Source organism: Neoarius graeffei, chromosome 24, assembly GCF_027579695.1.
Source record: "Neoarius graeffei isolate fNeoGra1 chromosome 24, fNeoGra1.pri, whole genome shotgun sequence".
In the NCBI taxonomy this organism is placed as follows: Eukaryota; Metazoa; Chordata; class Actinopteri; order Siluriformes; family Ariidae; genus Neoarius; species Neoarius graeffei.
This window is the reverse complement of record NC_083592.1, coordinates 28,781,492-28,806,788: the sequence shown is the minus strand read 5'-3', so window position 1 is coordinate 28,806,788 and position 25,297 is coordinate 28,781,492. Positions and strand designations below refer to the sequence as shown.

The 25,297-nt window shown below is 40.6% G+C and overlaps 1 protein-coding gene across 1 annotated transcript in view; it reads left to right on the top strand.

Annotated features, from left to right (window-relative positions):
• lhfpl2b (LHFPL tetraspan subfamily member 2b) overlaps positions 1–25,297 on the top strand; it is a 41,289-nt gene that overhangs the window by 2,151 nt on the left and 13,841 nt on the right. Inside the window, exon 2 of the mRNA XM_060906983.1 lies at positions 20,323–20,939. Coding sequence (XP_060762966.1) covers positions 20,531–20,939 — 409 coding nt within the window. The 5' untranslated portion in view covers positions 20,323–20,530. The remainder of the gene's footprint in view (positions 1–20,322; positions 20,940–25,297) is intronic.

Sequence of the window (25,297 nt, the reverse complement as noted above, 5' to 3'; positions counted from 1 at the left end):
CCTACTATTTTATAGTGTAGTATGAAACCTACTGTACTATAGTGTAGTATGAAACCTACTGTACTAAATAGTGTTCATCCTCTTTCAGTGAAATAGTGTAGTATGAAACCTACCATACTAAATAGTGTTCATCCTCTTTCAGTGAAATAGTGTCGTATGAAACCTACCATACTAAATAGTGTTCATCCTCCTTCAGTGAAATAGTGTAGTATGAAACCTACCGTACTATAGTGTAGCATGAAACCTACCATACTATAGTGTAATATGAAACCTACCGTACTAAATAGTGTTCATCCTTCTTCAGTGAAATAGTGTAATATGAATCCTACCATTTTATAGTGTAGTATGAAACCTACCGTACTATAGTGTAGTATGAAACCCACCGTACTAAATAATGTTCATCCTCTTTCAGTGAAACAGTGTAGCATGAAACCTACCGTACTATAGTGTAGTATGAAACCTACCGTACTAAATAGTGTTCATCCTTCTTCAGTGAAATAGTGTAATATGAATCCTACCATTTTATAGTGTAGTATGAAACCTACCGTACTATAGTGTAGTATGAAACCCACCGTACTAAATAATGTTCATCCTCTTTCAGTGAAATAGTGTAGTATGAAACCTACCATACTATGGTGTAGTATGAAACCTACCATACTAAATAATGTTCATCCTCTTTCAGTGAAACAGTGTAGCATGAAACCTACCGTACTATAGTGTAGTATGAGACCTACCGTACTAAATAGTGTTCATCCTTCTTCAGTGAAATAGTGTAATATGAATCCTACCATTTTATAGTGTAGTATGAAACCTACCGTACTATAGTGTAGTATGAAACCCACCGTACTAAATAATGTTCATCCTCTTTCAGTGAAATAGTGTAGTATGAAACCTACCGTACTATAGTGTAGTATGAAACCTACCGTACTAAATAATGTTCATCCTCTTTCAGTGAAACAGTGTAGCATGAAACCTACCGTACTATAGTGTAGTATGAGACCTACCGTACTAAATAGTGTTCATCCTTCTTCAGTGAAATAGTGTAATATGAATCCTACCATTTTATAGTGTAGTATGAAACCTACCGTACTATAGTGTAGTATGAAACCCCCCGTACTAAATAATGTTCATCCTCTTTCAGTGAAATAGTGTAGTATGAAACCTACCATACTATAGTGTAGTATGAAACCTACCGTACTAAATAATGTTCATCCTCTTTCAGTGAAACAGTGTAGTATGAAACCTACCGTACTATAGTGTAGTATGAAACCTACCGTACTAAATAATGTTCATCCTCTTTCAGTGAAATAGTGTAGTATGAAACCTACCATACTATAGTGTAGTATGAAACCTACCGTACTAAATAATGTTCATCCTCTTTCAGTGAAACAGTGTAGTATGAAACCTACCATACTATAGTGTAGTATGAAACCTACCGTACTAAATAATGTTCATCCTCTTTCAGTGAAATAGTGTAGTATGAAACCTACCGTACTATAGTGTAGCATGAAACCTACCGTACTATAGTGTAGTATGAAACCTACCGTACTAAATAGTGTTCATCCTTCTTCAGTGAAATAGTGTAATATGAATCCTACCATTTTATAGTGTAGTATGAAACATACCGTACTATAGTGTAGTATGAAACCCCCCGTACTAAATAATTTTCATCCTCTTTCAGTGAAACAGTATAGCATGAAACCTACCGTACTATAGTGTAGTATGAAACCTACCGTACTAAATAGTGTTCATCCTTCTTCAGTGAAATAGCGTAATATGAATCCTACCATTTTATAGTGTAGTATGAAACCTACCGTACTATAGTGTAGTATGAAACCTACCATACTAAATAGTGTTCATCCTCCTTCAGTGAAATAGTGTAGCATGAAACCTACCGTACTATAGTGTAGTATAAAACCTACCATACTAAATAGTGTTCATCCTCTTTCAGTGAAATAGTGTAGTATGAAACCTACCATACTAAATAGTGTTCATCCTCCTTCAGTGAAATAGTGTAGCATGAAACCTACCGTACTATAGTGTAGTATGAAACCTACCGTACTAAATAGTGTTCATCCTCTTTCAGTGAAATAGTGTAGTATGAAACCTACCATACTAAATAGTGTTCATCCTCCTTCAGTGAAATAGTGTAGTATGAAACCTACCATACTAAATAGTGTTCATCCTCCTTCAGTGAAATAGTGTAGTATGAAACCTACTGTACTATAGTGTAGCATGAAACCTACCGTACTATAGTGTAGTATGAAACCTACCGTACTAAATAGTGTTCATCCTTCTTCAGTGAAATAGTGTAGTATGAATCCTACCGGTTTATAGTGTAGTATGAAACCTACCGTACTATAGTGTAGTATGAAACCTACCATACTAAATAGTGTTCATCCTCCTTCAGTGAAATAGTGTAGTATGAAACCTACCATACTATAGTGTAGCATGAAACCTACCGTACTATAGTGTAGTATGAAACATACCGTACTAAATAGTGTTCATCCTTCTTCAGTGAAATAGTGTAGTATGAAACCTACTATACTAAATAGTGTTCATCCTCCTTCAGTGAAATAGTGTAGTATGAAACCTACCATACTAAATAGTGTTCATCCTCCTTCAGTGAAATAGTGTAGTATGAAACCTACCGTACTATAGTGTAGCACGAAACCTACTGTACTATAGTGTAGTATGAAACCTACCGTACTAAATAGTGTTCATCCTTCTTCAGTGAAATAGTGTAGTATGAATCCTTCCATTTTATAGTGTAGTATGAAACCTACCGTACTATAGTGTAGTATGAAACCTACCATACTAAATAGTGTTCATCCTCCTTCAGTGAAATAGTGTAGTATGAAACCTACCGTACTATAGTGTAGCATGAAACCTACCGTACTATAGTGTAGTATGAAACCTACCGTACTAAATAGTTTTCATCCTTCTTCAGTGAAATAATGTAGTATGAATCCTACCATACTGTAGTGTAGTATGAAACCTACCGGACTAAATAATGTTCATCCTTCTTCAGTGAAATAGTGTAGTATGAAACCTACCGCACTAAATAGTGTTCATCCTTCTTCAGTGAAATAGCATGAATCCTACCATACTAAATAGTGTTCATCCTCTTTCAGTGAAATAGTGTAGTATGAAACCTCATCTCATCTCATTATCTCTAGCCGCTTTATCCTTCTACAGGGTCGCAGGCAAGCTGGAGCCTATCCCAGCTGACTACGGGCGAAAGGCGGGGTACACCCTGGACAAGTCGCCAGGTCATCACAGGGCTGACACATAGACACAGACAACCATTCACACTCACATCTACGGTCAATTTAGAGTCACCAGTTAACCTAACCTGCATGTCTTTGGACTATGGGGGAAACCGGAGCACCCGGAGGAAACCCACGCGGACACGGGGAGAACATGCAAACTCCACACAGAAAGGCCTTCGCCGGCCCCGGGGCTCGAACCCAGGACCTTCTTGCTGTGAGGCGACAGCGCTAACCACTACACCACCGTGCCGCCCTAGTATGAAACCTACCGTACTAAATAATATTCATCCTCTTTCAGTGAAATAGTGTAGTATGAAACCCACCGTACTAAATAATGTTCATCCTCCTTCAGTGAAATAGTGTAGTATGAAACCTACCGCACTAAATAGTATTCATCCTTCTTCAGTGAAATAGTATGAAACCTACTGCACTAAATAGTGTTCATCCTTCTTCAGTGAAATAGTATGAATCCTACCATAATAAATAGTGTTCATCCTTCTTCAGTGAAATAGTGTAGTATGAAACCTAATGTACTAAATTTTGTTCATCCTCTTTTCGTGAAATAGTGTATTATGAAGCCTGCCGTACGAAATAGTGTACATCCTCCTTCAGTGAAATAGTATGAATCCTACCTACTAAATAACATTCATCCTTCTTCAGTGAAATAGTTTAGTATGAAACCTACAGTACTATAGTGTAGTATGAAACCTACCATACTAAATAGTGTTCATCCTTCTTCAGTGAAATAGTATGAAACCTACTGTACTAAAGAATGTTCATCCTCTTTTAGTAAAATAGTATGAAACCTACCGTAATAGTGTTCATCGTCCTTCAGTGAAAAAGTATGAAACCTCCCGTACTAAATAGTGTTCATCCTCTTTCAGTGAAATAGTATGAAACCTACCGTACTATTTAGTGTTCATTCTCCTTCAGTGAAATAGTATGAAACCTACCGTACTAAATAGTGTTCATCCTCTTTTAGTGAAAAAGTATGAAACCTCCCGTACTAAATAGTGTTCATCCTCTTTCAGTGAAATAGTATGAAACCTACCGTACTAAGTAGTGTTCATTCTCCTTCAGTGAAATAGTATGAAACCTACTGTTCTAAAGAGTGTTCATCCTCTTTTAGTGAACTAGTATTAAACCTACCGTAATAGTGTTCATCCTCCTTCAGTGAAATAGTATGGAACCTTCCATACTAAGAAGTGTTCATCGTCTTTCAGTGAAATAGTATGAAACCTACCATACTAAGTAGTGTTCATCGTCTTTTAGTGAAATGGTATGAAACCTACTGTACTAAATGGTGTTCATTCTCCTTCACTGAAAAAGTATGAAACTTACTGTAATAGTGTTCATCCTCCTTCAGTGAAATAGTATGAAACCTACTGTACTAAATAGTGTTCATCCTCCTTCAGTGAAATAGTATGAAACCTACTGTACTAAATAGTGTTCATCCTTCTTCAGTGAAATAGTATTAAACCTACTGTAGTGAATAGTGTTCATCCTCATCTCATCTCATTATCTGTAGCCGCTTTATCCTGTTCTACAGGGTTGCAGGCAAGCTGGAGCCTATCCCAGCTGACTACGGGCGAAAGGCGGGGTACACCCTGGACAAGTCGCCAGGTCATCACAGGGCTGACACATAGACACAGACAACCATTCACACTCACATTCACACCTACGGTCAATTTAGAGTCACCAGTTAACCTAACCTGCATGTCTTTGGTCTGTGGAGGAAACCGGAGCACCCGGAGGAAACCCACGCGGACACGGGGAGAACATGCAACTCCGCACAGAAAGGCCCTCGCCGGCCACAGGGCTCGAACCCGGACCTTCTTGCTGTGAGGCGACAGTGCTAACCACTACACCACCGTGCCGCCCCTTAGTGTTCATCCTCCTTCAGTGAAATAGTATGAAACCTACTGTACTAAATAGTGTTTATCCTCTTTCAGGGAAGTAAAATTCCCTCAAACCTACCTTACTAACAGTTGACAGACACCTCTTAAAACACCATTATAAAATGGTACTAATTATTATTTGTTTATTTATTAAAAGAGAGAAAGAACCCTACCATACTACAGTTGTGGTCAGAAGTTTACATACACAGACATGAATGCCATCATGGACTTGAATGTCATGGCAATATTGGTCTTTAATTGAATGCGTAGAACTGTTCTTTTTCTGTGGAAGAATGATTGTACAACATCCATCTTTAATAGGAATAATAATAATACAGTGCATGTTTTAATTTATTATAGGTTTCCTGAACACAACGCAAGGTCAGAAATATACAGCACACTGAATATTTGTCCATTAGTAAGTTTCCCTTTGACCAGACGCTTTTGGTAGCCATCAGCAAGCTTCTGGAAGAATTCTGGTTGGATATTTGACCACTCTTCTTGGCAGAATTGATAGAGTTCAATTAAATTTGTGTCGATTTTGGATCAGGGGCTTGGACAGCAGCCTCTCATTCCATGGCAATGTAAAACTCACTCAACTGTGGACAGTTTCCAGTTCATGGCAGGCCTGTGCCTTGGTGGTTTCTGAGTTGTTCTTGACCATCTAAAACAATTTCCTCTCAGCTGATGGTGACATTTTGGGCCTTCTTCTAGCAAAGTGGCTTGGCAAAGTGGCTACACCTCCCAACAACTTGTACTTACATACAATTGAGTGAACTAACGATCTTCAAATCTGCAGTTGTTTAGAAATGGCTTCAAGAGACATTCCTGAGTTATGTAAATCCGTGATCCTCTTTCTCAGGTGGGGTTTACATTAGACCGTATCAGCGGATCATCAGATTAACGTTTTTAAAATGATTAGCGTGCACACAGCAACGCCAATACACGATTCGCGTGCACACAGCAACGCCAATACACGGATACGCTCGGCTCCGCAGGCATCCTGCGCTCCAAATCACTCTGCCCTGAACAGCGAGTGCCCTCTGGAGGGTGCGCACTCCGGCCCTGCGCAGCTCACAGAGCGCGCGAGTGAAGTGCACGAGCAGTGATTCGGGACTGAGGCGCTGTGTGTGTGATTCCAGTGCATATCGGGCATGCGCAAGTCACTTACCACTTGCAAGTGGAAGGATGGCAAGCCTAAAGACAATCATAACTACACAATGGGCAGTATTTGCATCAGTATTTGCAGTATTTTCATACTTTTATACTCTTTAATGAAAGGTGATACAAGGCGGAAGTCCGCACCGTTTTTCGGCAGTCGCGTCACATGACCAACGCCAGCGAATCAGGAAGGTGGATGTCACAGTGACGTTGTCCAATGACGACACCAGCTAGAGCTCAGCACAGCGTATCCGCGTATCCGCGTATTCTCAATGTTTACACAGCACCGGACCAGACACGATCTGGATTGAATACGTGGACCCTGGTGGATTCCCGTTCCCCGGCGTTTCCAGTCGTTTTAATGTAAACGGACAGTTCATCCGCGAAGAAAATGAGACAGATACGGTCTAATGTAAACTTGGCCTCAGATCTGCACTGAGCTCCTTGGACTTTGAAGCCCACCTATTCATACTTGTAACGAGTCAGGCCCATTAAAAAAGATCCCCAATTATTTTGGCTCATCTATTCTATTAGAATCTAATAATCTATTGTAAAGTGTATGAATGGGATGCGACATCACTCCCTTTTACCAGTGGGAGCCCAGGAATTAAATAAGTGTGATAAAAGCAAACTGTTTTTTAATTGTAGGTATTGTATTTAAAACTGTATGGATGTGCCAGAAGCCAACATAAAGCCATGCATGCAGGACATTCTCACTCAAAAGGGATTAATGATCCAAAAGTGGAGTCTGGTCCATTAACACAAGAACTTATTGCCATATTTGTGTCCAGAAAACAAGCAAATTATTAAAAACCAAGAAGTACGCTCAAAAAAAGTGGATATAGAAACCACTCAATGGGATTAGAGCCTTACATGCTAACAAAGAAGGATTTTTCCTATGAGTTGGAAAATTATCCCTCCGTTGAGTTTTTATATGTGGCTGGTTAAAGATCTGGGGATCAGGACACTACAAGATAGACGGCAGTAGACGGATCTAAGCGCAGGAAGAGTGTTTATTAGCAGGCATGATATTTAAGTCAAGTTTATTAGTATAGCGCTTTTAACAATAGACATTGTCGCAAAGCAGCTTTACAGATAATTAAATACTTTAAACATGAGCTAATTTTATCCCTAATCTATCCCCAGTGAGCAAGCCTGAGGCGACGGTGGCAAAGAAAAACTCCCTCAGATGATATGAGGAAGAAGCCTTGAGAGGAACCAGACTCAAAAGGGAACCCACCCTCATTTGGGTGATAACAGACAACGTGATTATAAATAGCTTGCTTCTATAAGTGTGTTCTGTAGAGTTACAAAGTGCAACTGTTGTAAGCAGGAAATTCATTATAGTTTTAACATGAAGCTGGTTTTGTTGAAGTTATAAACTGTTCATTGATGGAAACTTGAGTGCAAAACTGTTCATGATAACTGCAGTCCTAAAGTTAGTAAGTCGACTGTAGTCCTCAGACATAAATGCATTACTGTAAGTGTCCAGAGCAAAACAGTAGCAAAACAAAAGCAAAACAGAAAGCAGAGTATTTAAACAGCGTTATGCTTGCTTGCTTGATGGACTCATCCGATACCTTAAGGCTATAGTGAAACCATGACGAAGTTGGAGCGCCAAAAATTCTTATCAGTCATTGCGGTTTTCAGTTCTTCACAATCAAGATATGTTTCCATTTCTATGATTGTCTTCAAAATCACAGAGAAAAAAAACAGCGTTATAAACATGGCTAGAAACAGACATGACAGTGATAATGATAATACTTCGCAACGCCTCTGTGAAAACACTGTCTGTGTCCATATCTGCTGATTGCGCTCAAATCAGCATCAGGTGTTTCCCATAATGACTGGGTCCCGAGCGAGCACACAATGCGCTCCGTGAGTGTGTGCGGCCGCTCGAGCTGCGCCAGACTCAAACACGCAAAGGCGCGACAGTCACGTGTACCTACTGTGTGACCACAACTTTTAGCTGACGTGTGTATCACCATCAAAATGCCTCATTTTCATTGATAACCCATCACAGAGCATTGCAAGCTGTAGTGTGACCGTAGCTTAATGAGGTGGATGTGATGTTGGCTGCAACCCAGCAATTGTACCCTACTACGAGTAAAAATTATCTTAAACTTGAAAAAAAATTGCAGTCCACTAGATGGCGCTTCGCAGCCCACCCAGTGGTTGAGAAACGCTGGTATATACTACCTTACTCTACTAAATAGTGTGTAGCTTACTGTCCAAAACAATGTATATCTTACTCTACTAAATTGTGTAGAATTTACCATACTATGTAGTATGTAGCTTACTCTACTAAATAGTGTATAACTTACTATAGACCCTTTTCAGTCACGTGACCTTCGTAAACGCGACCGCCATTTTGGACATGTAGTGGACTTCGGCTCGAATCAGTTTGAATGCGAGAAAGGCGACAAACGAAAAACATAAAAGAAAAAGGAGCGAGATGCAGAAAACACCTTCACTATCCAGCGACGTAGGGCATTTACAGGGCGAGCAGAGGGAGAGGTATTTGCAAAAATTGAGGTTAGCAGGCTTAGAGAACGACGTTTACCTGCTTCCACCAGGATTGTTCACTGACGTACGGAAGTACACGAAGCCCTCGTCTTTACCTGACTTCGGCCCACATGATCTGTATACCTATGTCATTAAAAACCCTTCGCCATACACATACACGCCAACGTCTGAGGTTCTGGAGCGCGCTCCGGCTTGCTCCAGGAGTGCTCCGGCCGAGGTTACGGAGCGCGCTGCTTAATTTGAGGGGAACCTCGGCCGGAGCACTCCGGGAGCAAGCCGGCGCGCGCTGCTTAATTTGAGGGGAACCTCGGCCGGAGCACTCCGGGAGCAAGCCTGCGCGCGCTGCTTAATTTGAGGGAGAGCAAGCCGGAGCGCGCTCCGGAACCTCGGACGTTGGCTCCGGCAGCTATTTATACTGGATCCGGTGTAAATAGCTGCCGGATCATAATTACAGTAAACTAGTAAATACAGTAAAGGAAAAACTTGAGACTGAAAGGTTTTAACAGTCATCCAAATGACTGAACGTAAACATTGCTACAGTAACATACTAGCTACTTGTTGCCATTAGCTAGTCAACAATAGCTACTACAGAAGAACAAAGAGGTTACAATGGGTTATTTTAGTCTATTTGGTTACACACTTGCTGCCACAGAATGTTAACAGCAATGTAATGCCTTTTCTGGCTAATTTTATTCGTCTTACCTCCAACAAAGTGGTCACTACACAAGCGCTGGTATGCCGAGGGCTGCCAATCTGTTAATGGCCGCTATCCATCTTCTCCGTCGGGATCCGATAAAATGATAACCCTTGCCTTGTTTGTTGATGGTTACTACATCCAGGTGCACAACAATATAGTGGCATGATGGAAGTCTTGCTGAAAGTAAAAACTTTCTTTGCTGCCGTTCCTCAATGCTGGCTGTGGTAAACTACTGGTAGTACACGTCCAAAATGGCGGCCGCGTTTGTCGTGACGTCACGTGAAAAGGGTCCATACTGTATAGTGTAGCATTTACCATACTATATAGTATATAGGTTACTCTACTAAATAGTGTATAACATACTGTTATGATATAGTGTAAAATTTTCCATACTATGTAGTGTATTACTCTACTAAATGGTGTATAGCTGACTATTCTATATAATGTAGCATTTACGGTAATATACAGTGTATAGGTTACTCTTCTAAATAGTATATAACATTGTATATGGTAATGTATTTGTCATAGATGGGGTTTGCAGTTTGACAGTTATTCTGCTCAAAACATACACTGCAACCCTGCTATAACGAACTCTTTTACTACGAACTTTTGCATATAACGAATCAAGTTAGTGTCCCCCCGCCTTTAATGACAATGGGTCGGCGTCTTCAAAGAAAACATCACTGAGCCATACGCTCCTCTTCCCACCAGAGACAAACAATAATTAATCAAGTCTGCAGTCAAGTTGACAATATGTGCTAACTCCATAAAACAAAGGCTAGCTTAGCTTAGGTGTCAATCACTAACAATTATCGAGAACGGCAATCATTGACTTCAAAAAATCCTTTAAAATGATTTATTTTACAAGCTAAAAGCAGTTTTACTTGAGTCTTTACTCCGTAAGCACTGTTGTCATGGCTACTTGTAAACGTAAGATGCTTTCTGTCAGAAAATGCAGGTGACAGACAGGTGTAATTGCTATGAGAGTTTTATTTAAACACACGCTGGCACACAGATCCCAATCAGAGTCGAGAAATAGGCAATGGTCAAGTGAGGCACAGACAGGATATCAAAAATGGAGACAAAGGGCAAAATACAAAACGGAGTCAGAAACCAGAATATCAAGACAGTGCTACAAAAGGCTTAGTAATGTGAGACACAAGGTACAGCGTGTATACTTTGCAAAATCTGTGTGTAATGAGAGTCTTTATAAGCATGTGCTGTGATTGCGCTCTAATCCGGAACAGGTGCATGGTAATTAGTCTTAATGGTGCTGTGCACGTGCACATGAGTAGCAGTTTGAGGCATGTCTGTTGCTGTGCATGGACATGACACTATCAAAGATAAACTTCATATCTTGGACCTTTTAAAGTGTGGTGAGAAAGCAACGAATTTGTCTAAAGAGTATGATATCCCGAAAAAGTTCAATTTCAACTTTTAAAGCAAAAGAGCTCTGAGACGTCATCCATAACTGCAATCAACATGACGGGCTGAAAAGAAAGGAGATGCAGCAAACAAATGATGCGAGTGTGACTTATTTACTTTACTTAAGCGTGACTTATTTCTTTCATAAATATGTAAAATAATTAAGCATAAATATAAATTAAACAGTTGGTCGTGTTTTATGTAAGAGGAAGTGTTTGGTGTGACAAGTGGGTTCATTTCAGTACTACGAACTTTTCGTTATATAACGAAATATTTGGACGTTCCCTCAAGGAGTTCATTATAGCAGGGTTGCAGTGTATATAGCGTAGAGTTTTCCATACTATATATAGTGTATTACTCTACTAAATTGTGTCGACTGTTTCTGTTAGGGGTCACCACAGCGGGCAATGTCCCTCCACCTCCTCCTGTCCTCTGTATCTTTTTGTGTAGCACCAACCGTCTTCATCTCCTCCTTCACCACATCCATAAATCTCATTTTTGGTCTTTGTTTTTCTTTCAACTCCATCTCCAGCACTCTTTTCCCAATATGCCCTGGATTTCTCTTCTGTTACGTGTCCAAACCATCTCAATCTCGCCTCTCTCACTTTGTCTCCAAGCTGTCCTTCATGTCCTGTCCCTCTAACACACTCATTTCTAATCTTGTCCAACTTTTCCACTCCCGCTGAAAATCTCAGCATCTTCAACTCCGCTACCTCCAGTTCAGTTCAGCCTCCTGTCTTTTTGTCAGTGCCACCGTCTCCAAACCATACTATGCGAACTCTACTAAATAGTGTAGTAATAAGTGTAAATAATAATAGACTAGGCAGCACGGTGGTGTAGTGGTTAGCGCTGTTGCCTCACAGCAAGAAGGTTCTGGGTTTGAGCCCAGTGCTTGACGAGGGCCTTTCTGTGCGGAGTTTGCATGTTCTCCCCGTGTCTGTGTAGGTTTCCTCCGGGTGCTCCGGTTTCCCCCACAGTCCAAAGACATGCAGGTTAGGCTAATTGGTGGCTCTAAATTGTCCATAGGTGTGAATGGTTGAGAGGAGAAAACCTCTATGATAATTAAATAGAAGGCAGCGGGAAACCACTACTCTAATAGTCCTTCTGATGGATGTCAGAGCTGGACCTGTCATCAGGTAGAACACTAAGGAAGAAGAAGAGAATAATAGACTATGCGGCCTGTACTACATAGTGTATAGCTTACTATTTTATATAGATGGCTTGCAACCAGGGGCGGCACGGTGGTGTAGTGGTTAGCGCTGTCGCCTCACAGCAAGAAGGTCCGGGCTCGAGCCCCGTGGCCAGCGAGGGCCTTTCTGTGCGGAGTTTGCATGTTCTCCCCGTGTCCGCGTGGGTTTCCTCCGGGTGCTCCGGTTTCCCCCACAGTCCAAAGACATGCAGGTTAGGTTAACTGGTGACTCTAAATTGACCATAGGTGTGAATGTGAGTGTGAATGGTTGTCTGTGTCTATGTGTCGGCCCTGTGATGACCTGGCGACTTGTCCAGGGTGTACCCCGCCTTTCACCCGTAGTCAGCTGGGATAGGCTCCAGCTCGCCTGCGACCCTGTAGAACAGGATAAAGCGGATAGAGATAATGAGATTAGATGAGATGAGACTTGCAACCACGTGATCAAAACGTGCTACGTTATGAGCGTCCGCTATGATGGTGGAGATACAAAGCAACTAGGACGGCAGCCGTTAAAAGTGTGTCTGTAAACAATGCTGAATTTTCTCAGTATTACCACGATTTGAACGGTCGAGTGAAGATTCGATACAAAGAGAAGATAGATATGTGTGGTTTTGACCTACATTATTTAAAAAAGTCAGACTTTTCTGAAGATAAGACGCTTCTACCGACCATCGAGTACCCAGATATCGCGTTCTATCTAGTTCGGCTGCCGAAGAATCAAGTCTGACCTTGGATGAAACATAGCCCATTTTCTGAGTGGGTGCCCAGTCTGGATTGTTTCTATCATATAATTTTGCTGGCGTGAAATGGTAATCCATCCATCCATTATCTGTAGCCACTTATCTTGTTCTACAGGGTCGCAGACAAGCTGGAGCCTATTTCAGCTGACAATGGGTGAGAGGCGGGGTACACCCTGGACAAGTCGCCAGATCATCACAGGCCTGACATGCAGAGACAAACAACCATTCACACTCACATTCACACCTACGGTCAATTTAGAGTCACCAGTTAACCTAACCTGCATGTCTTTGGACTGTGGGGGAAACCGGAGCACCCGGAGGAAACCCACGCGGACACGGGGAGAACATGCAAACTCCGCACAGAAAGGCCCTTGCCGGCCACGGGGCTTGAACCCAGGACCTTCTTGCTGTGAGGCAACAGTGCTAACCACTACACCACCGTGCCGCCCCGCAGTAGTAAGACACGTTTTAAAATTCTAACAACGACTGAGTGAACCACGACAAGAGAACACTCATTTTATAGCAAAATTCTAGCAACACAAAATAAAATTCTTCCATGATATTATCAAGAAAGCTTTTGAATCTCACCGGAGATAAAATGATTACTGCAAACACGAGCTGTTTTGGTTTTAGCCTCTGTTAGATCAGCCCTGCCGATGTTGTTCAGCCGTGCTCGTCTCCTCTCCGTACTAAGCCTCAGAGTTTCCTCGCCCTCTTTCCGAATCACGGACCAAATTCTAAAAAATTGGAACATGCCACGGTCACGAGTACTGTTGTGACCACAACTATCTACAGCACAAAGATATAGCAGAGCTAAAAGAACGCTTATTGCAGCGGAAAAACGAGAGTTGCGCACGCGTGACTATGTTTTGTATGGAATGTCGCTTGACCCCGCATTTGTATATCCACCAACATGGCCGACATCCGGGTTACTATTTCGCTTTGACGTCACTTGTAAGTCAAGGATAGTGTAGCATTTACACCAATATATATAATGTATAGGTTACTCTAGGGGCGGCACGGTAGTGTAGTGGTTAGCGCTGTCACCTCACAGCAAGAAGGTCCGGGTTCGAGCCCCGTGGCCGGCGAGGGCCTTTCTGTGCGGAGTTTGCATGTTCTCCCCGTGTCCGCGTGGGTTTCCTCCGGGTGCTCCGGTTTCCCCCACAGTCCAAAGACATGCAGGTTAGGTTAACTGGTGACTCTAAATTGACCGTAGGTGTGAATGTGGGTGCGAATGGTTGTCTGTGTCTATGTGTCAGCCCTGTGATGACCTGGCGACTTGTCCAGGGTGTACCCCGCCTTTCGCCCGTAGTCAGCTGGGATAGGCTCCAGCTCGCCTGCGACCCTGTAGAACAGGATAAAGCGGCTAGAGATAATGAGATGAGATGAGAATGAGGTTACTCTACTAAATAGTACGTAACATACCATACTATCTAGTATAGAGTTTTCCATACTATATAGTGTACAACTTAGTGTGCTAAACAATTTAGAGCAAACTGTAGTAAAATAGTATGAAATGTACCGTACTAACTAGCATGTAGCCTTTTAGTATGGCAGTGTGCCACTTCAAAACTATCCAGTAGAGTACGTTTATGTGAATTTTTTAAATCTTGTACACTTGTAACACCATCCATTAATGTCAGTTTAGTCCTAAGTGCAAGTCAGCTTCAGCATTTTAACGTTTCAAATATCCTGAATGTCTTATTCTTGTCTTTATTCAAGGATACACAGTGATTAAAGTAGTCCAATATGGAGCTGCAGAAAGCCATGCGTGCGTTTTGTTAGAATGCTGACCAAGGAGTTTGGGATATTAAATAATGGCTGGGTTTGGACTTCGTTCTTTATTTGGCTCAGTTCACTTTAAAAACGATGCATTCAGGGATCACTTTTTAATTACATCTGGTTTTGATTCTAAAAGCGGACTTCATTTGAGTCGGCCAAACCAAACCTAGTTGTCTTCAGAAGATCATGTCTCTTGTTTCTCTGTTTAGAAACTTTAAGGTTGTTTGCTTTTAATATTGAATAATATTAATAATAATATTCAGAGAGAGAAACAAGGAAGCATTCCTGTCCATGTGTGCGCAGTCTCTGAGGCAACATTTCATCTGTCTGACTTTGAAGCAGCATCTGTGGCACTTTGATCCACATCACTGGGGGTCAGAGAGTCTGATCATCCATGTTTGAGGTCCATGCTGGGACCACGGCAGGAGACGCCATTGTCTCTATGCCTCTCAGCAATTCCTGGCCTGTGAAATTCCTCTCTGATGTCTCTTGAGAATCCGAGGCGCTCTTGCCTGCGTGCCTTTTATTGCAGGGAAGTCATGCGCTCTGATTTGATTAGATTGCTCTTGAGTAAATCTTCCTTGTGTGATTTCTGGGATGGACACATGCGCCTGTCTAGGTAAATGGGATCACAGCATGACTGTATATAATTGCTGTAAATAGGTTTCTCATATAGACAGCAGCTGGGGATCTTTTTTTGAGGGGACAGTATGAGCCGAGGCGTGCTTGTGGACAAATGAGATGTGTGCTTCATATACGGTATGTTTAAGTCATTTTCTTGAAGTGAATCAAATACAGAGAATTGACATGGCAGGGTTTAATGCTTGACACACACCTTGACACACACCTTATTTAAAGAATCATATTTCTAGCAACTTGCCAGACTGATTTAAAAAAAAATATATATATATATATATGGTGGGCGGCACGGTGGTGTAGTGGTTAGCGCTGTCGCCTCACAGCAAGAAGGTCCGGGTCCGAGCCCCGTGGCCGGCGAGGGCCTTTCTGTGTGGAGTCTGCATGTTCTCCCCGTGTCCGCGTGGGTTTCCTCCGGGTGCTCCGGTTTCCCCCACAGTCCAAAGACATGCAGGTTAGGTTAACTGGTGACTCTAAATTGACCGTAGGTGTGAATGTGAGTGTGAATGGTTGTCTGTGTCTATGTGTCAGCCCTGTGATGACCTGGCGACTTGTCCAGGGTGTACCCCGCCTTTCGCCCGTAGTCAGCTGGGATAGGCTCCAGCTTGCCCGCGACCCTGTAGAAGGATAAAGCGGCTAGAGATAATGAGAATGAGATGAGAATATATATGGTGAAAATATACAAGATCTATATGGTGATTCCAAGGTTTAAAAAAATCTCATATGTCAAGACCTTGGAAGGATCAGGTTTTTGTTTATTTTATGGCAAAAAATAGTTGTAAACATGTTAATTACATGCCCAGGAATATATTAAACAATTATTCCACGAAATCGAGCCGTACATGAGCTGATAGTTCATGATAGTGCGTAGTGCCGATTTGGCTATAAGCCATGTATGACGAGATTGAGTGGAATAACTGTTTTATTCTATCCACATTCACTGCCTTTTGAGAAACAGAGCATTTTTATATTTTTATTTTTTATATTTTTATTTTTATATTTTATTTATATTTTTAAAGGACTCTGTCCATCCGTATCTCCGTCCATCCGGAACACCCTTTTTCTCAGCAACCACAAATCATACACTACCGTTCAAAAGTTTGGGGTCACTTTGAAATGTCCTTATTTTTGAAAGAAAAGCACTGTTCTTTTCAATGAAGATCACTTTAAACTAATCAGAAATCCACTCTATACATTGCTAATGTGGTAAATGACTATTCTAGCTGCAAATGTCTGGTTTTTGGTGCAATATCTCCATAGGTGTATAGAGGCCCATTTCCAGCAACTATCACTCCAGTGTTCTAATGGTACAATGTGTTTGCTCATTGCCTCAGAAGGCTAATGGATGATTAGAAAACCCTTGTACAATCATGTTAGCACAGCTGAAAACAGTTTAGCTCTTTAGAGAAGCTATAAAACTGACCTTCCTTTGAGCAGATTGAGAGGCTGTCCACACGGCAACGGATTCAGGTGAATCTGATAAAATTTTTTATCGTTTCAGCCTGGCGTCCACACGGCACCGGTGTTTTGGGTGCCCCAAAACGATATTTTTTGAGAACGGGTTCCAGAGTGGAAAAATCTGGCAACGGCGCCTTTGCGAAGTCGTCTGGATGAGTAGAACGGATTTGTTTACGATGACGTCACAACCACATGACTAGAACAAGCAGCACTCTCGCTGTTTTGTATGAACCACTGCATTGCATTCACTTTTGTATACAGCTTTTCTTTTAAATAAACAAGTAACCGAACCATTTCTTGAATTTCTTTTTTTTAATTGGATAAGACTGCTTTTCAAAATGTTCACACACAATATAAAAAGTTATCTAAATTCTATAAAAATGCTTTTCAAAATGTTCACACACAATAAGAAAATTAAGTTATATAAAACTATGCACACTAATAAAACTAATTTGTACACACAGAAGGCACGATTTCCTCGCGTAGTCGCAGCCATCTTCTTCTTCTTGTTGTTGTGTGTTTGTTCCTGACAGTGCTTCACGCCGGGTAGAAGAAGGGGTTTATGCGCATGCGTCCTACTTCTTCTATTGTTCTGGTGTCTCCGATGGGACCGTCTTACAGCGCACGTAGAGGTGTGGCATGTGTATTGCATCGTTTTCAGCAAGCGTTGCGTTGCCATATGGACCTGATATTTTACTGATCCGTTGCCCATGTGGACGCGATATATTTTTTTAAATAAAATCTCGTTGCCGTTGTCGTGTGGATGTAGCCTGAGTTTCTGGAGCATCACATTTGTGGGGTCGATTAAATGCTCAAAATGGCAAGAAAAATGTCTTGACTATATTTTCTATTCATTTTACAACTTATGGTGGTAAAGAAAAGTGTGACTTTTCATGGAAAACACAAAATTGTCTGGGTGACCCCAAACTTTTGAACGGTAGTGTAGCTACTTGGTACCAAACTTCAGCTTGGGGGTTCTATACCGTGTACACTGTTTTCAGGTCTGTCGCGCATCGACTTCCTGTTTACAAACTGAATGTATTTACGAAACATATGATGGATTTACAAAATTTTCGTAACACTTTTCTCAGCAACTACAAATCACAACTGCTTGATATTTGGTACCGAGCTTCAGCTTGGGGTTCTATACCATGTATACCGTTTTCAGGTCTGTTGCACATCGACTTCCTGTTTACCAACTGAATGTATTTACAAAACATACAGGGTGGATTTTGACGCTATTTCAAGAAGCAAAATGCAATTTCAAAATGACAGTTTACCAGGATGCTATTTGAAATCCCTGGGGAGAGACACTGCTCTTTACTTGTTTCAGGGTTCATTATTTGTTGAAGTCAACATTCATAATAAGTTTCCTATTTCTTCAATCGCTTGCATTCTAATATAAGCGAGAGCGGTAAGTGAGCAGTAGCTCACAGTTGAGCTTGTTATTTTTTGCAAGTTCGATAAATAAAAACTTTATACAAAATGTCCGACAAAATAATTTCCGCTTAGAATGTAAACAAACCGGTGAAATGACAGGAGCAATTTGTGAAAAATGCTATAATAATGATAATAATTCTTGAAAAAAAAGATATGTTCTTACCATCAAATACCATATTTTGTTGCTTTTTTTTGTTTTCGAGTAGAGTTTTTATTTCATCCTCGATTGGTTCAGCAACACGCGCTGCCATTTTGTTTTTCTCTACTCACAGTATATGAGCTGATATCCTAGTAGTAGAGTAGCCAATCAGAGCACGCGATTGCTCATATCCAGTGAATGTAAATAGAATAAAAATACACTAAGTAACTTTAAAAACGCACATTGATAAAACTTGCTGAATTCGTGCTGAGTTTATCTCAAGAAGAAAAGAAATATATCACAATGGAAAAATAACTTCGTTCCACCCGAATAAGTTCCAAATCTGTGCTCAAATCAGAATTTAAGGGAGTTGTACTCAATAACGTACAATATGACTCGGGTAGTCAATGACATGGACAGGCTTTAATTTTCAAACAAATTTTGCATACACTGTACACATACAATCTTGCCTATAAATACCCGGGGAAATGATGGGAAAATTGTCATTATTGAAGATGCCACGCCTAAGCCAAAATCAACGTGAACAGGCCATCGAGATGTTGCGTGCCGGAAGTACACAGACAGAGGTCGCCCGGCACTTCGGTGTTCATCATTCGACCATTTCCCGTTTGAGTCGGCGTTACAGACAGACAGGGAGCACCAGGGATCGTCCACGCCCTGGCCAGCCTCGAGTCACGACGCCAGTTCAGGATCAGCACATCAGGCTAGCTCACCTCCGTGACAGATTCCTGACCCCCTCAGTCACTGCTGCTGAGACCCCTGGACGACACAGACCCAAAATCTCCAGCATGACGGTCCGAACATGGACCAACTGTCACTTTGAATTTTTTTATTGTGAATTAATTCTTGAGTTTGACAATAAATGTCCTTTATCGATGTTTCAAGGTGTGTGTGCATTACATACAATATCATAAATTTCAAATATATGCATGGATCTAAAGTGATATCGTGTTGAATTCCATTGTGCGTTTTTAAAGTTACTTAGTATAGATACAAATATATCTGAGATGTTTTGTACCACAATGTTTAATGAAAGTATATAAACTCGAAAGGCAAAGGTTGTATGTGAAAAGGCCTTTCTACCATGTAAAAATACTTACAGCTACAGTAATCCACTGTGTACTGAGCTCTGAAGTCATTCTTGATAAAGAACCTATATCTGTGATAGCAGACCTCTGTTTCCTGTCATATCATGCCTCATCTTCTTCCATTTTGTTTGAAAGAAAGTACGAGTCAAGCAGAAGTTTAAATTCCATGTTGTAGCATTTCGTGGTCTGTCATGATTGTATTATGACTACCTCGGCACAATTTTCTTCTTTGCGTTGGTTTTCCCTGAGCTTGCCTGCACAAGCTTAAAGCTATGTGTCTGTTACACCATTGATCTGTCAGTGCTTATCTCAATCTGCTTAACGCCCCGAGCTTCCTTTGATGATTCGCTTAGGAACTATCTTTATTCAAATATTTCTTTCAGTGCTTCCTTTCCAAAGCCACAGTGACTTTGGAGAAATACAAACACACTCAAAAAAAATCTCTGAACCCATCTGGACCAAATTTCTGTGGACAATAGTGTTACAAGGCATACCTGGCATGATCCCAATGGGAGTATTGACTGGTGCTTTCAAAAGCTGTGTAGAAGTTATCAGGCCATTTTTAACCAACCAAGAAAACAGCCAGTGGTGCGGTGTTGTATTTTGAGAAGACATTATCATCCCATTTTAGAGAAAACGAGATATAGAATTAGTGTGTGCCTATAGGATTGATTTTCGGAGCCTTGTGCCTGTTCAGACGGGATCCATGCAGTCAGTGTTGCCAGATGCAGATATGACGCTGAGGTCTGACATGCTGATTCATAGCCTTTGAGCAATCTGTCCATGTGCCAATGGGAGGTCCAAACATGAAACTCGCTTTAAATGTCATTCTGTTTTCATCTGTTTATAGGTGCCCAGTTTCTGTTTTCCCAGTTGGATACATTGAGAAAGGATGAGGATTGTGTTGTGCCAGGCACGGATCTTGTCCAGCACGAGAATCTGCTTGTGAAAAGGGATCTATGAAGAAACCACTACAAGTCTTCAGCTGATGCACCTCTACCAGACTTATCTATTAGAAAGAAAAGATCAACCTAAAGTAACTTCATAGGACAGGCAACATGTGTCATGTCATTGTAACGTGCCGGTCTATGCTTTGGACTCTGTTGAGCATTGTGGTGGCATTTGCTGAGCTCGTGGCCATCATGAGTGCTGATTGGTTAGTCGGGGTACGCCACCCTTCTCAGTCCAACGCCTCAGCTACTGGACCTCCAGACCCTAAGCCACCTACACTTGGCCTCTACAGTCGCTGCATCCGAGTGTCGCAACAGAAAACGGTTCAGTGCGGACCATACGCTGCAGACTTTACAGAGATCGCAAGTGGATTTTGGCAGGCCTCCATTATATTCCTGGTGGTTGGAATCTTCCTGCTGTCCATAGTGGGCTTCCTCGCAGTCTTTAGCATGTGCTTTCAGAGTATCCTGGGGAAAAGTATCTTTAATGTGTGCGGCCTGCTTCAAGGCATAGCAGGTAGGAACATCATATTTGAGATTTTTAGTTGATCTTATATTTAACAATTATTCCATGAAATCGAGTCGTACATGAGCTGATAGCCAACGAGGCACGTAGCGCCACATCCATGTACGATGAGATTGAGTGGAATAACTGTTTTATTCTATCCACATTCACTGGATTTTGAGAAACTGAGCATTTTTATTTTTTGCAAATTCGATAAATAAAAACTTTATCCAACACGTCTGACAAAATCATTTCTGCTTAGAACGTAAACAAACCAGCGGAATGACAGTAGCAATTTGTGAAAAATGCTATTATAATAATAATTCTGGAAAAATTTAAAAAAGATATGTTCTTACCATCAAATACTTCTATTCCATATTTTATTACTTTTTTTTTGTACTTTTTGAGGTTTTGTTTTCGAGTAGAGTTTTTATTTCGTCCTCGGTTGGTTCAGCAACATGCTCCGCCATTTTGTTTTAATATATATGAGCTGATAGCCTAGTAGTAGAGTAGCCAATCAGAGTGCACGATTGCTCATATCCAGTGAATGTGGATAGAATAATTACTATTATACTGTATTAAAACATTAATATCAGTATATTTGTTGCAGTTGTGTTAAAATCATGTTACAAGACATGCTTGCTGTGGAATCACTGGACTTTACTAACATACAGCCAGTTATAATTACCTAAATATAAGTGTTAAAATCAGAAATAAAACATTCAGGGATGTTCTGTCAAAGGAAAGTAATCAGTGATGGGGTGGTGTGACGCGGCCTCGCACGAAGTGGAGAAACTCCTAGTGATGGAGTAACTGCTACCAGTGCTTACATTATTGATTAATTAAAGAATGACATTTTGTCTTTTTTTTTTTACATTTAAACAAGTTAATTACTGTTATCACTTGCGTTATAGAAGCTATAAACAGTCATTCCCACACCAGCTTCTCTTTTTCTCTCTCTCGCTTGAAGTTATAATAATACTACTACTAATAATAAAAATAATAATAGTGTAAAAACTTAAAACTCAGAGTCCTCTGTGCTCGGCTAAAAAAGCATTCAAAAAATATTACCTGCAAATAAATTGATGCATTATTCCAAAGTCCCTCCCCCCAGTATATAAATAAACTATAGTTAAGGATACAGTACCAGTCAAAAGTTTGGACACACCTTCAATGATTTTTCTTTATTTTTATAAATGAAAAGACTCTTCATGTCTTAAAGTAATGATGGATGTCGTTTCTCTTTACTTAGTTACTTAGTTGGGAAGTATGGATTACTACAGTTGTGGAATAAGGCTATTTACTGTATTTTTATTATTTACCATTGACTGTTTGATCTCAAATGCATTAAGAAGGCAGGAAATTGCACCAGTTAACTTTTGACGAGGCACAACTGTTAATTGAAAAGCATTCCAGGTGACGACCTCATGAAGCTGGTTAAGATAATGCCAATAGTGTGCAAAGTGTCATCAAGGTAAACAAGAATCTAAACTATGAAACATATTCTGTTTTTTAACACTTTTTTGTTTACCACATAATTCTATATATGTCCCATGTGTTACTGCATAGTTTTGATGTCTTCAGTGTTGTTCTCAAAGTCCTTCCCACACCATTCATGGTGCGTTTGGCGGCGCCGATCTCCGTTGCGTAGCTCTTGAGAGCAATGTTGTTCTACAATGTAGAAAATAGTCACAATACAGAAAAACCAATGAATGAGTAGGGGTGTACAAACTTTTGACTGGCACTGTATATAGTTCTGGAAACTTGGCTTGTTAATAATAATGTGAAGCAAATATATATATATATATATATATATATATATATATATATATATATATATATATATATATATACACAGTGCTGAGCGTAAATGAGTACACCCTCTTTGAAAAGTAACATTTTAAACAATATCTCGATGAACACAAACAATTTCCAAAATGTTGAAAAGACAAAGTTTAATATAACATCTGTTTAACTTAGAACGTGAAAGTAAGGTTAATAATATAACTTAGATTACACATTTTTCAGTTTTACTCAAATTAGGGTGGTGCAAAAATGAGTACACCCCACGACAAAAACTACTACATCTCGTACTTTGTATGGCCTCCATGATTTTTAATGACAGCACCAAGTCTTCTAGGCATGGAATGAACAAGTTGGCGACATTTTGCAACATCAATCTTTTTCCATTCTTCAACAACGACCTCTTTTAGTGCCTGGATGCTGGATGGAGAGTGATGCTCAACTTGTCTCTTCAGAATTCCCCAAAGAAAATAATCTCTTTCCACCACAAAGGTGAAGGCTACAAGAAGATCAGCAAAGCTTTACTTATCAGTCAGAATACTGTAGCAAAAGTGGTACAAAAATTTAAGAAAGATGGAACTGCAACCATCTCACAGAGACGTCCAGGTCGTCCACGGAAGTTAACACCTCGACAGGAGCGTCTTCTGATGAGAAGGGTTGAAGAAAGTCGGCATGCAAGTTCACTGCAGTTATCTAAAGAAGTAGAAAGCCAAACTGGGGTGACTATTTCCCGTGACACAATACGGCGTACGCTGCAGAGGAATGGCATGCGTGGATGCCGTCCACGAAAGAAGCCTCTCCTAAAGCCCAGGCACAAAAAAGCCCACCTAGAGTTTGCCAGGGCCCGTGCTGACAAAGATGAAGACTACTGGGACTCTATACTCTGGAGTGATGAGACCAAGATAAATGTTTTTGGAACTGATGGCTTCAAAACTGTATGGCGTCGCAAAGGTGAGGAATACAAAGAAAAATGCCTGGTGCCTACAGTGAAACATGGTGGTGGCAGTGTCCTTATGTGGGGCTGCATGAGTGCTGCTGGTGTCGGGGAGCTGCATTTCATTGATGGCATCATGAATTCACAGACGTATCGCTCTATACTGAAAGAGAAGATGCTACCATCACTCCGTGCCCTTGGTCGTCGTGCACTTTTCCAACATGACTAAACACACATCTAAGGCCACTGTTGGATTTCTGAAGAAGAACAGGGTGAAAGTGATTCAGTGGCCAAGTATGTCTCCTGATCTGAACCCAATCGAACAGCTATGGGGAATTCTGAAGAGGCAAGTTGAGCATCACTCTCCATCCAGCATCCAGTCACTAAAAGAGGTCATTGTTGAAGAATGGAAAAAGATTGGTGTTGCAAAATGTCGCCAACTTGTTCATTCCATGCCTAGAAGACTTGGTGCTGTCATTAAAAATCATGGAGGCCATACAAAGTACTAGATGTAGTAGTTTTTGTCGTGGGGTGTACTCATTTTTGCACCACCCTAATTTGAGTAAAACTGAAAAAATGTGCAATCTAAGTTATATTATTAACCTTACTTTCACGTTCTAAGTTAAACAGATGTTATATTAAACTTTGTCTTGTCAACATTTTGGAAATTGTTTGTGTTCATTGAGATATTGTTTAAAGTGTTACTTTTCAAACGGGGTGTACTTATTTACGCTGTGTATGTGTGTGTGTGTAATATATATAATATAAATAAAATGTCTTAGGCACCCTATTCTTTTTCATACAAACTTTGTTAAAGATTTCTATTTTATGACTTCTACATTATCAAGTCAGTACAAAAACATTTTAGAATCCAAACGTTCATTTTCCAGCGCAAAGTTAAATGTTACAGGGGGAAAAAAGTTTGTATCTGAGCAGCAGATTCCATAAGAGAGCACTTTTCAGATTAAAAAAGAAAACATAATGAAGGCTGCTGGGTTTTGGTGCAAAATGAAGAAGCGAGTGTGACAGTCAAAGTGTCCAGAAGAACTGGGGCTGGTTCTGTGAGACGCTCAGTAAAACCTACAGCTCATTTCCGCATAAACTGCACTCACTGTACCTCAGACTACTATTTTTTTTAAAGCAAAGGGTCGTCTCACACCAAATACTGACTTTGTTTCATTTTTAATATATTTTTGGTCTACAGCATTTCTTTACATGTGCACAGTACTGTAACTCAAAAGCAGTCAGCGGATTTTGGTGTACAGCTTTAGTATTAGCGGAGCAAAGCTCCATACTTAAAGCGCTAGTCTTATGAAAATGACATCACCCCTGGAAATTATACCTTATAAAACTAGACATGTTAAATAGTTTACTGTCTAAATTGTATTTTAATACCACACTGGGACCGTGTTCTATTTAGCCGGTAAAGTTTGACTCTTTGAGTCTGCCATTACACGAATGCATTCCTGGTAAGTTATTATTAATTCAAAGGAAGTAATGTCATGGGCGCAACGCTTGAAAGTTCGCAGCGTTTCTGGCTTCATCTGCTTTGTAAAATGAAGCATGTTTTAAATTTTTTTTTTTAATTCCAAAACAGGCGTGGTGGTGTAGTGGTTAGCGCTGTTGCCTCACA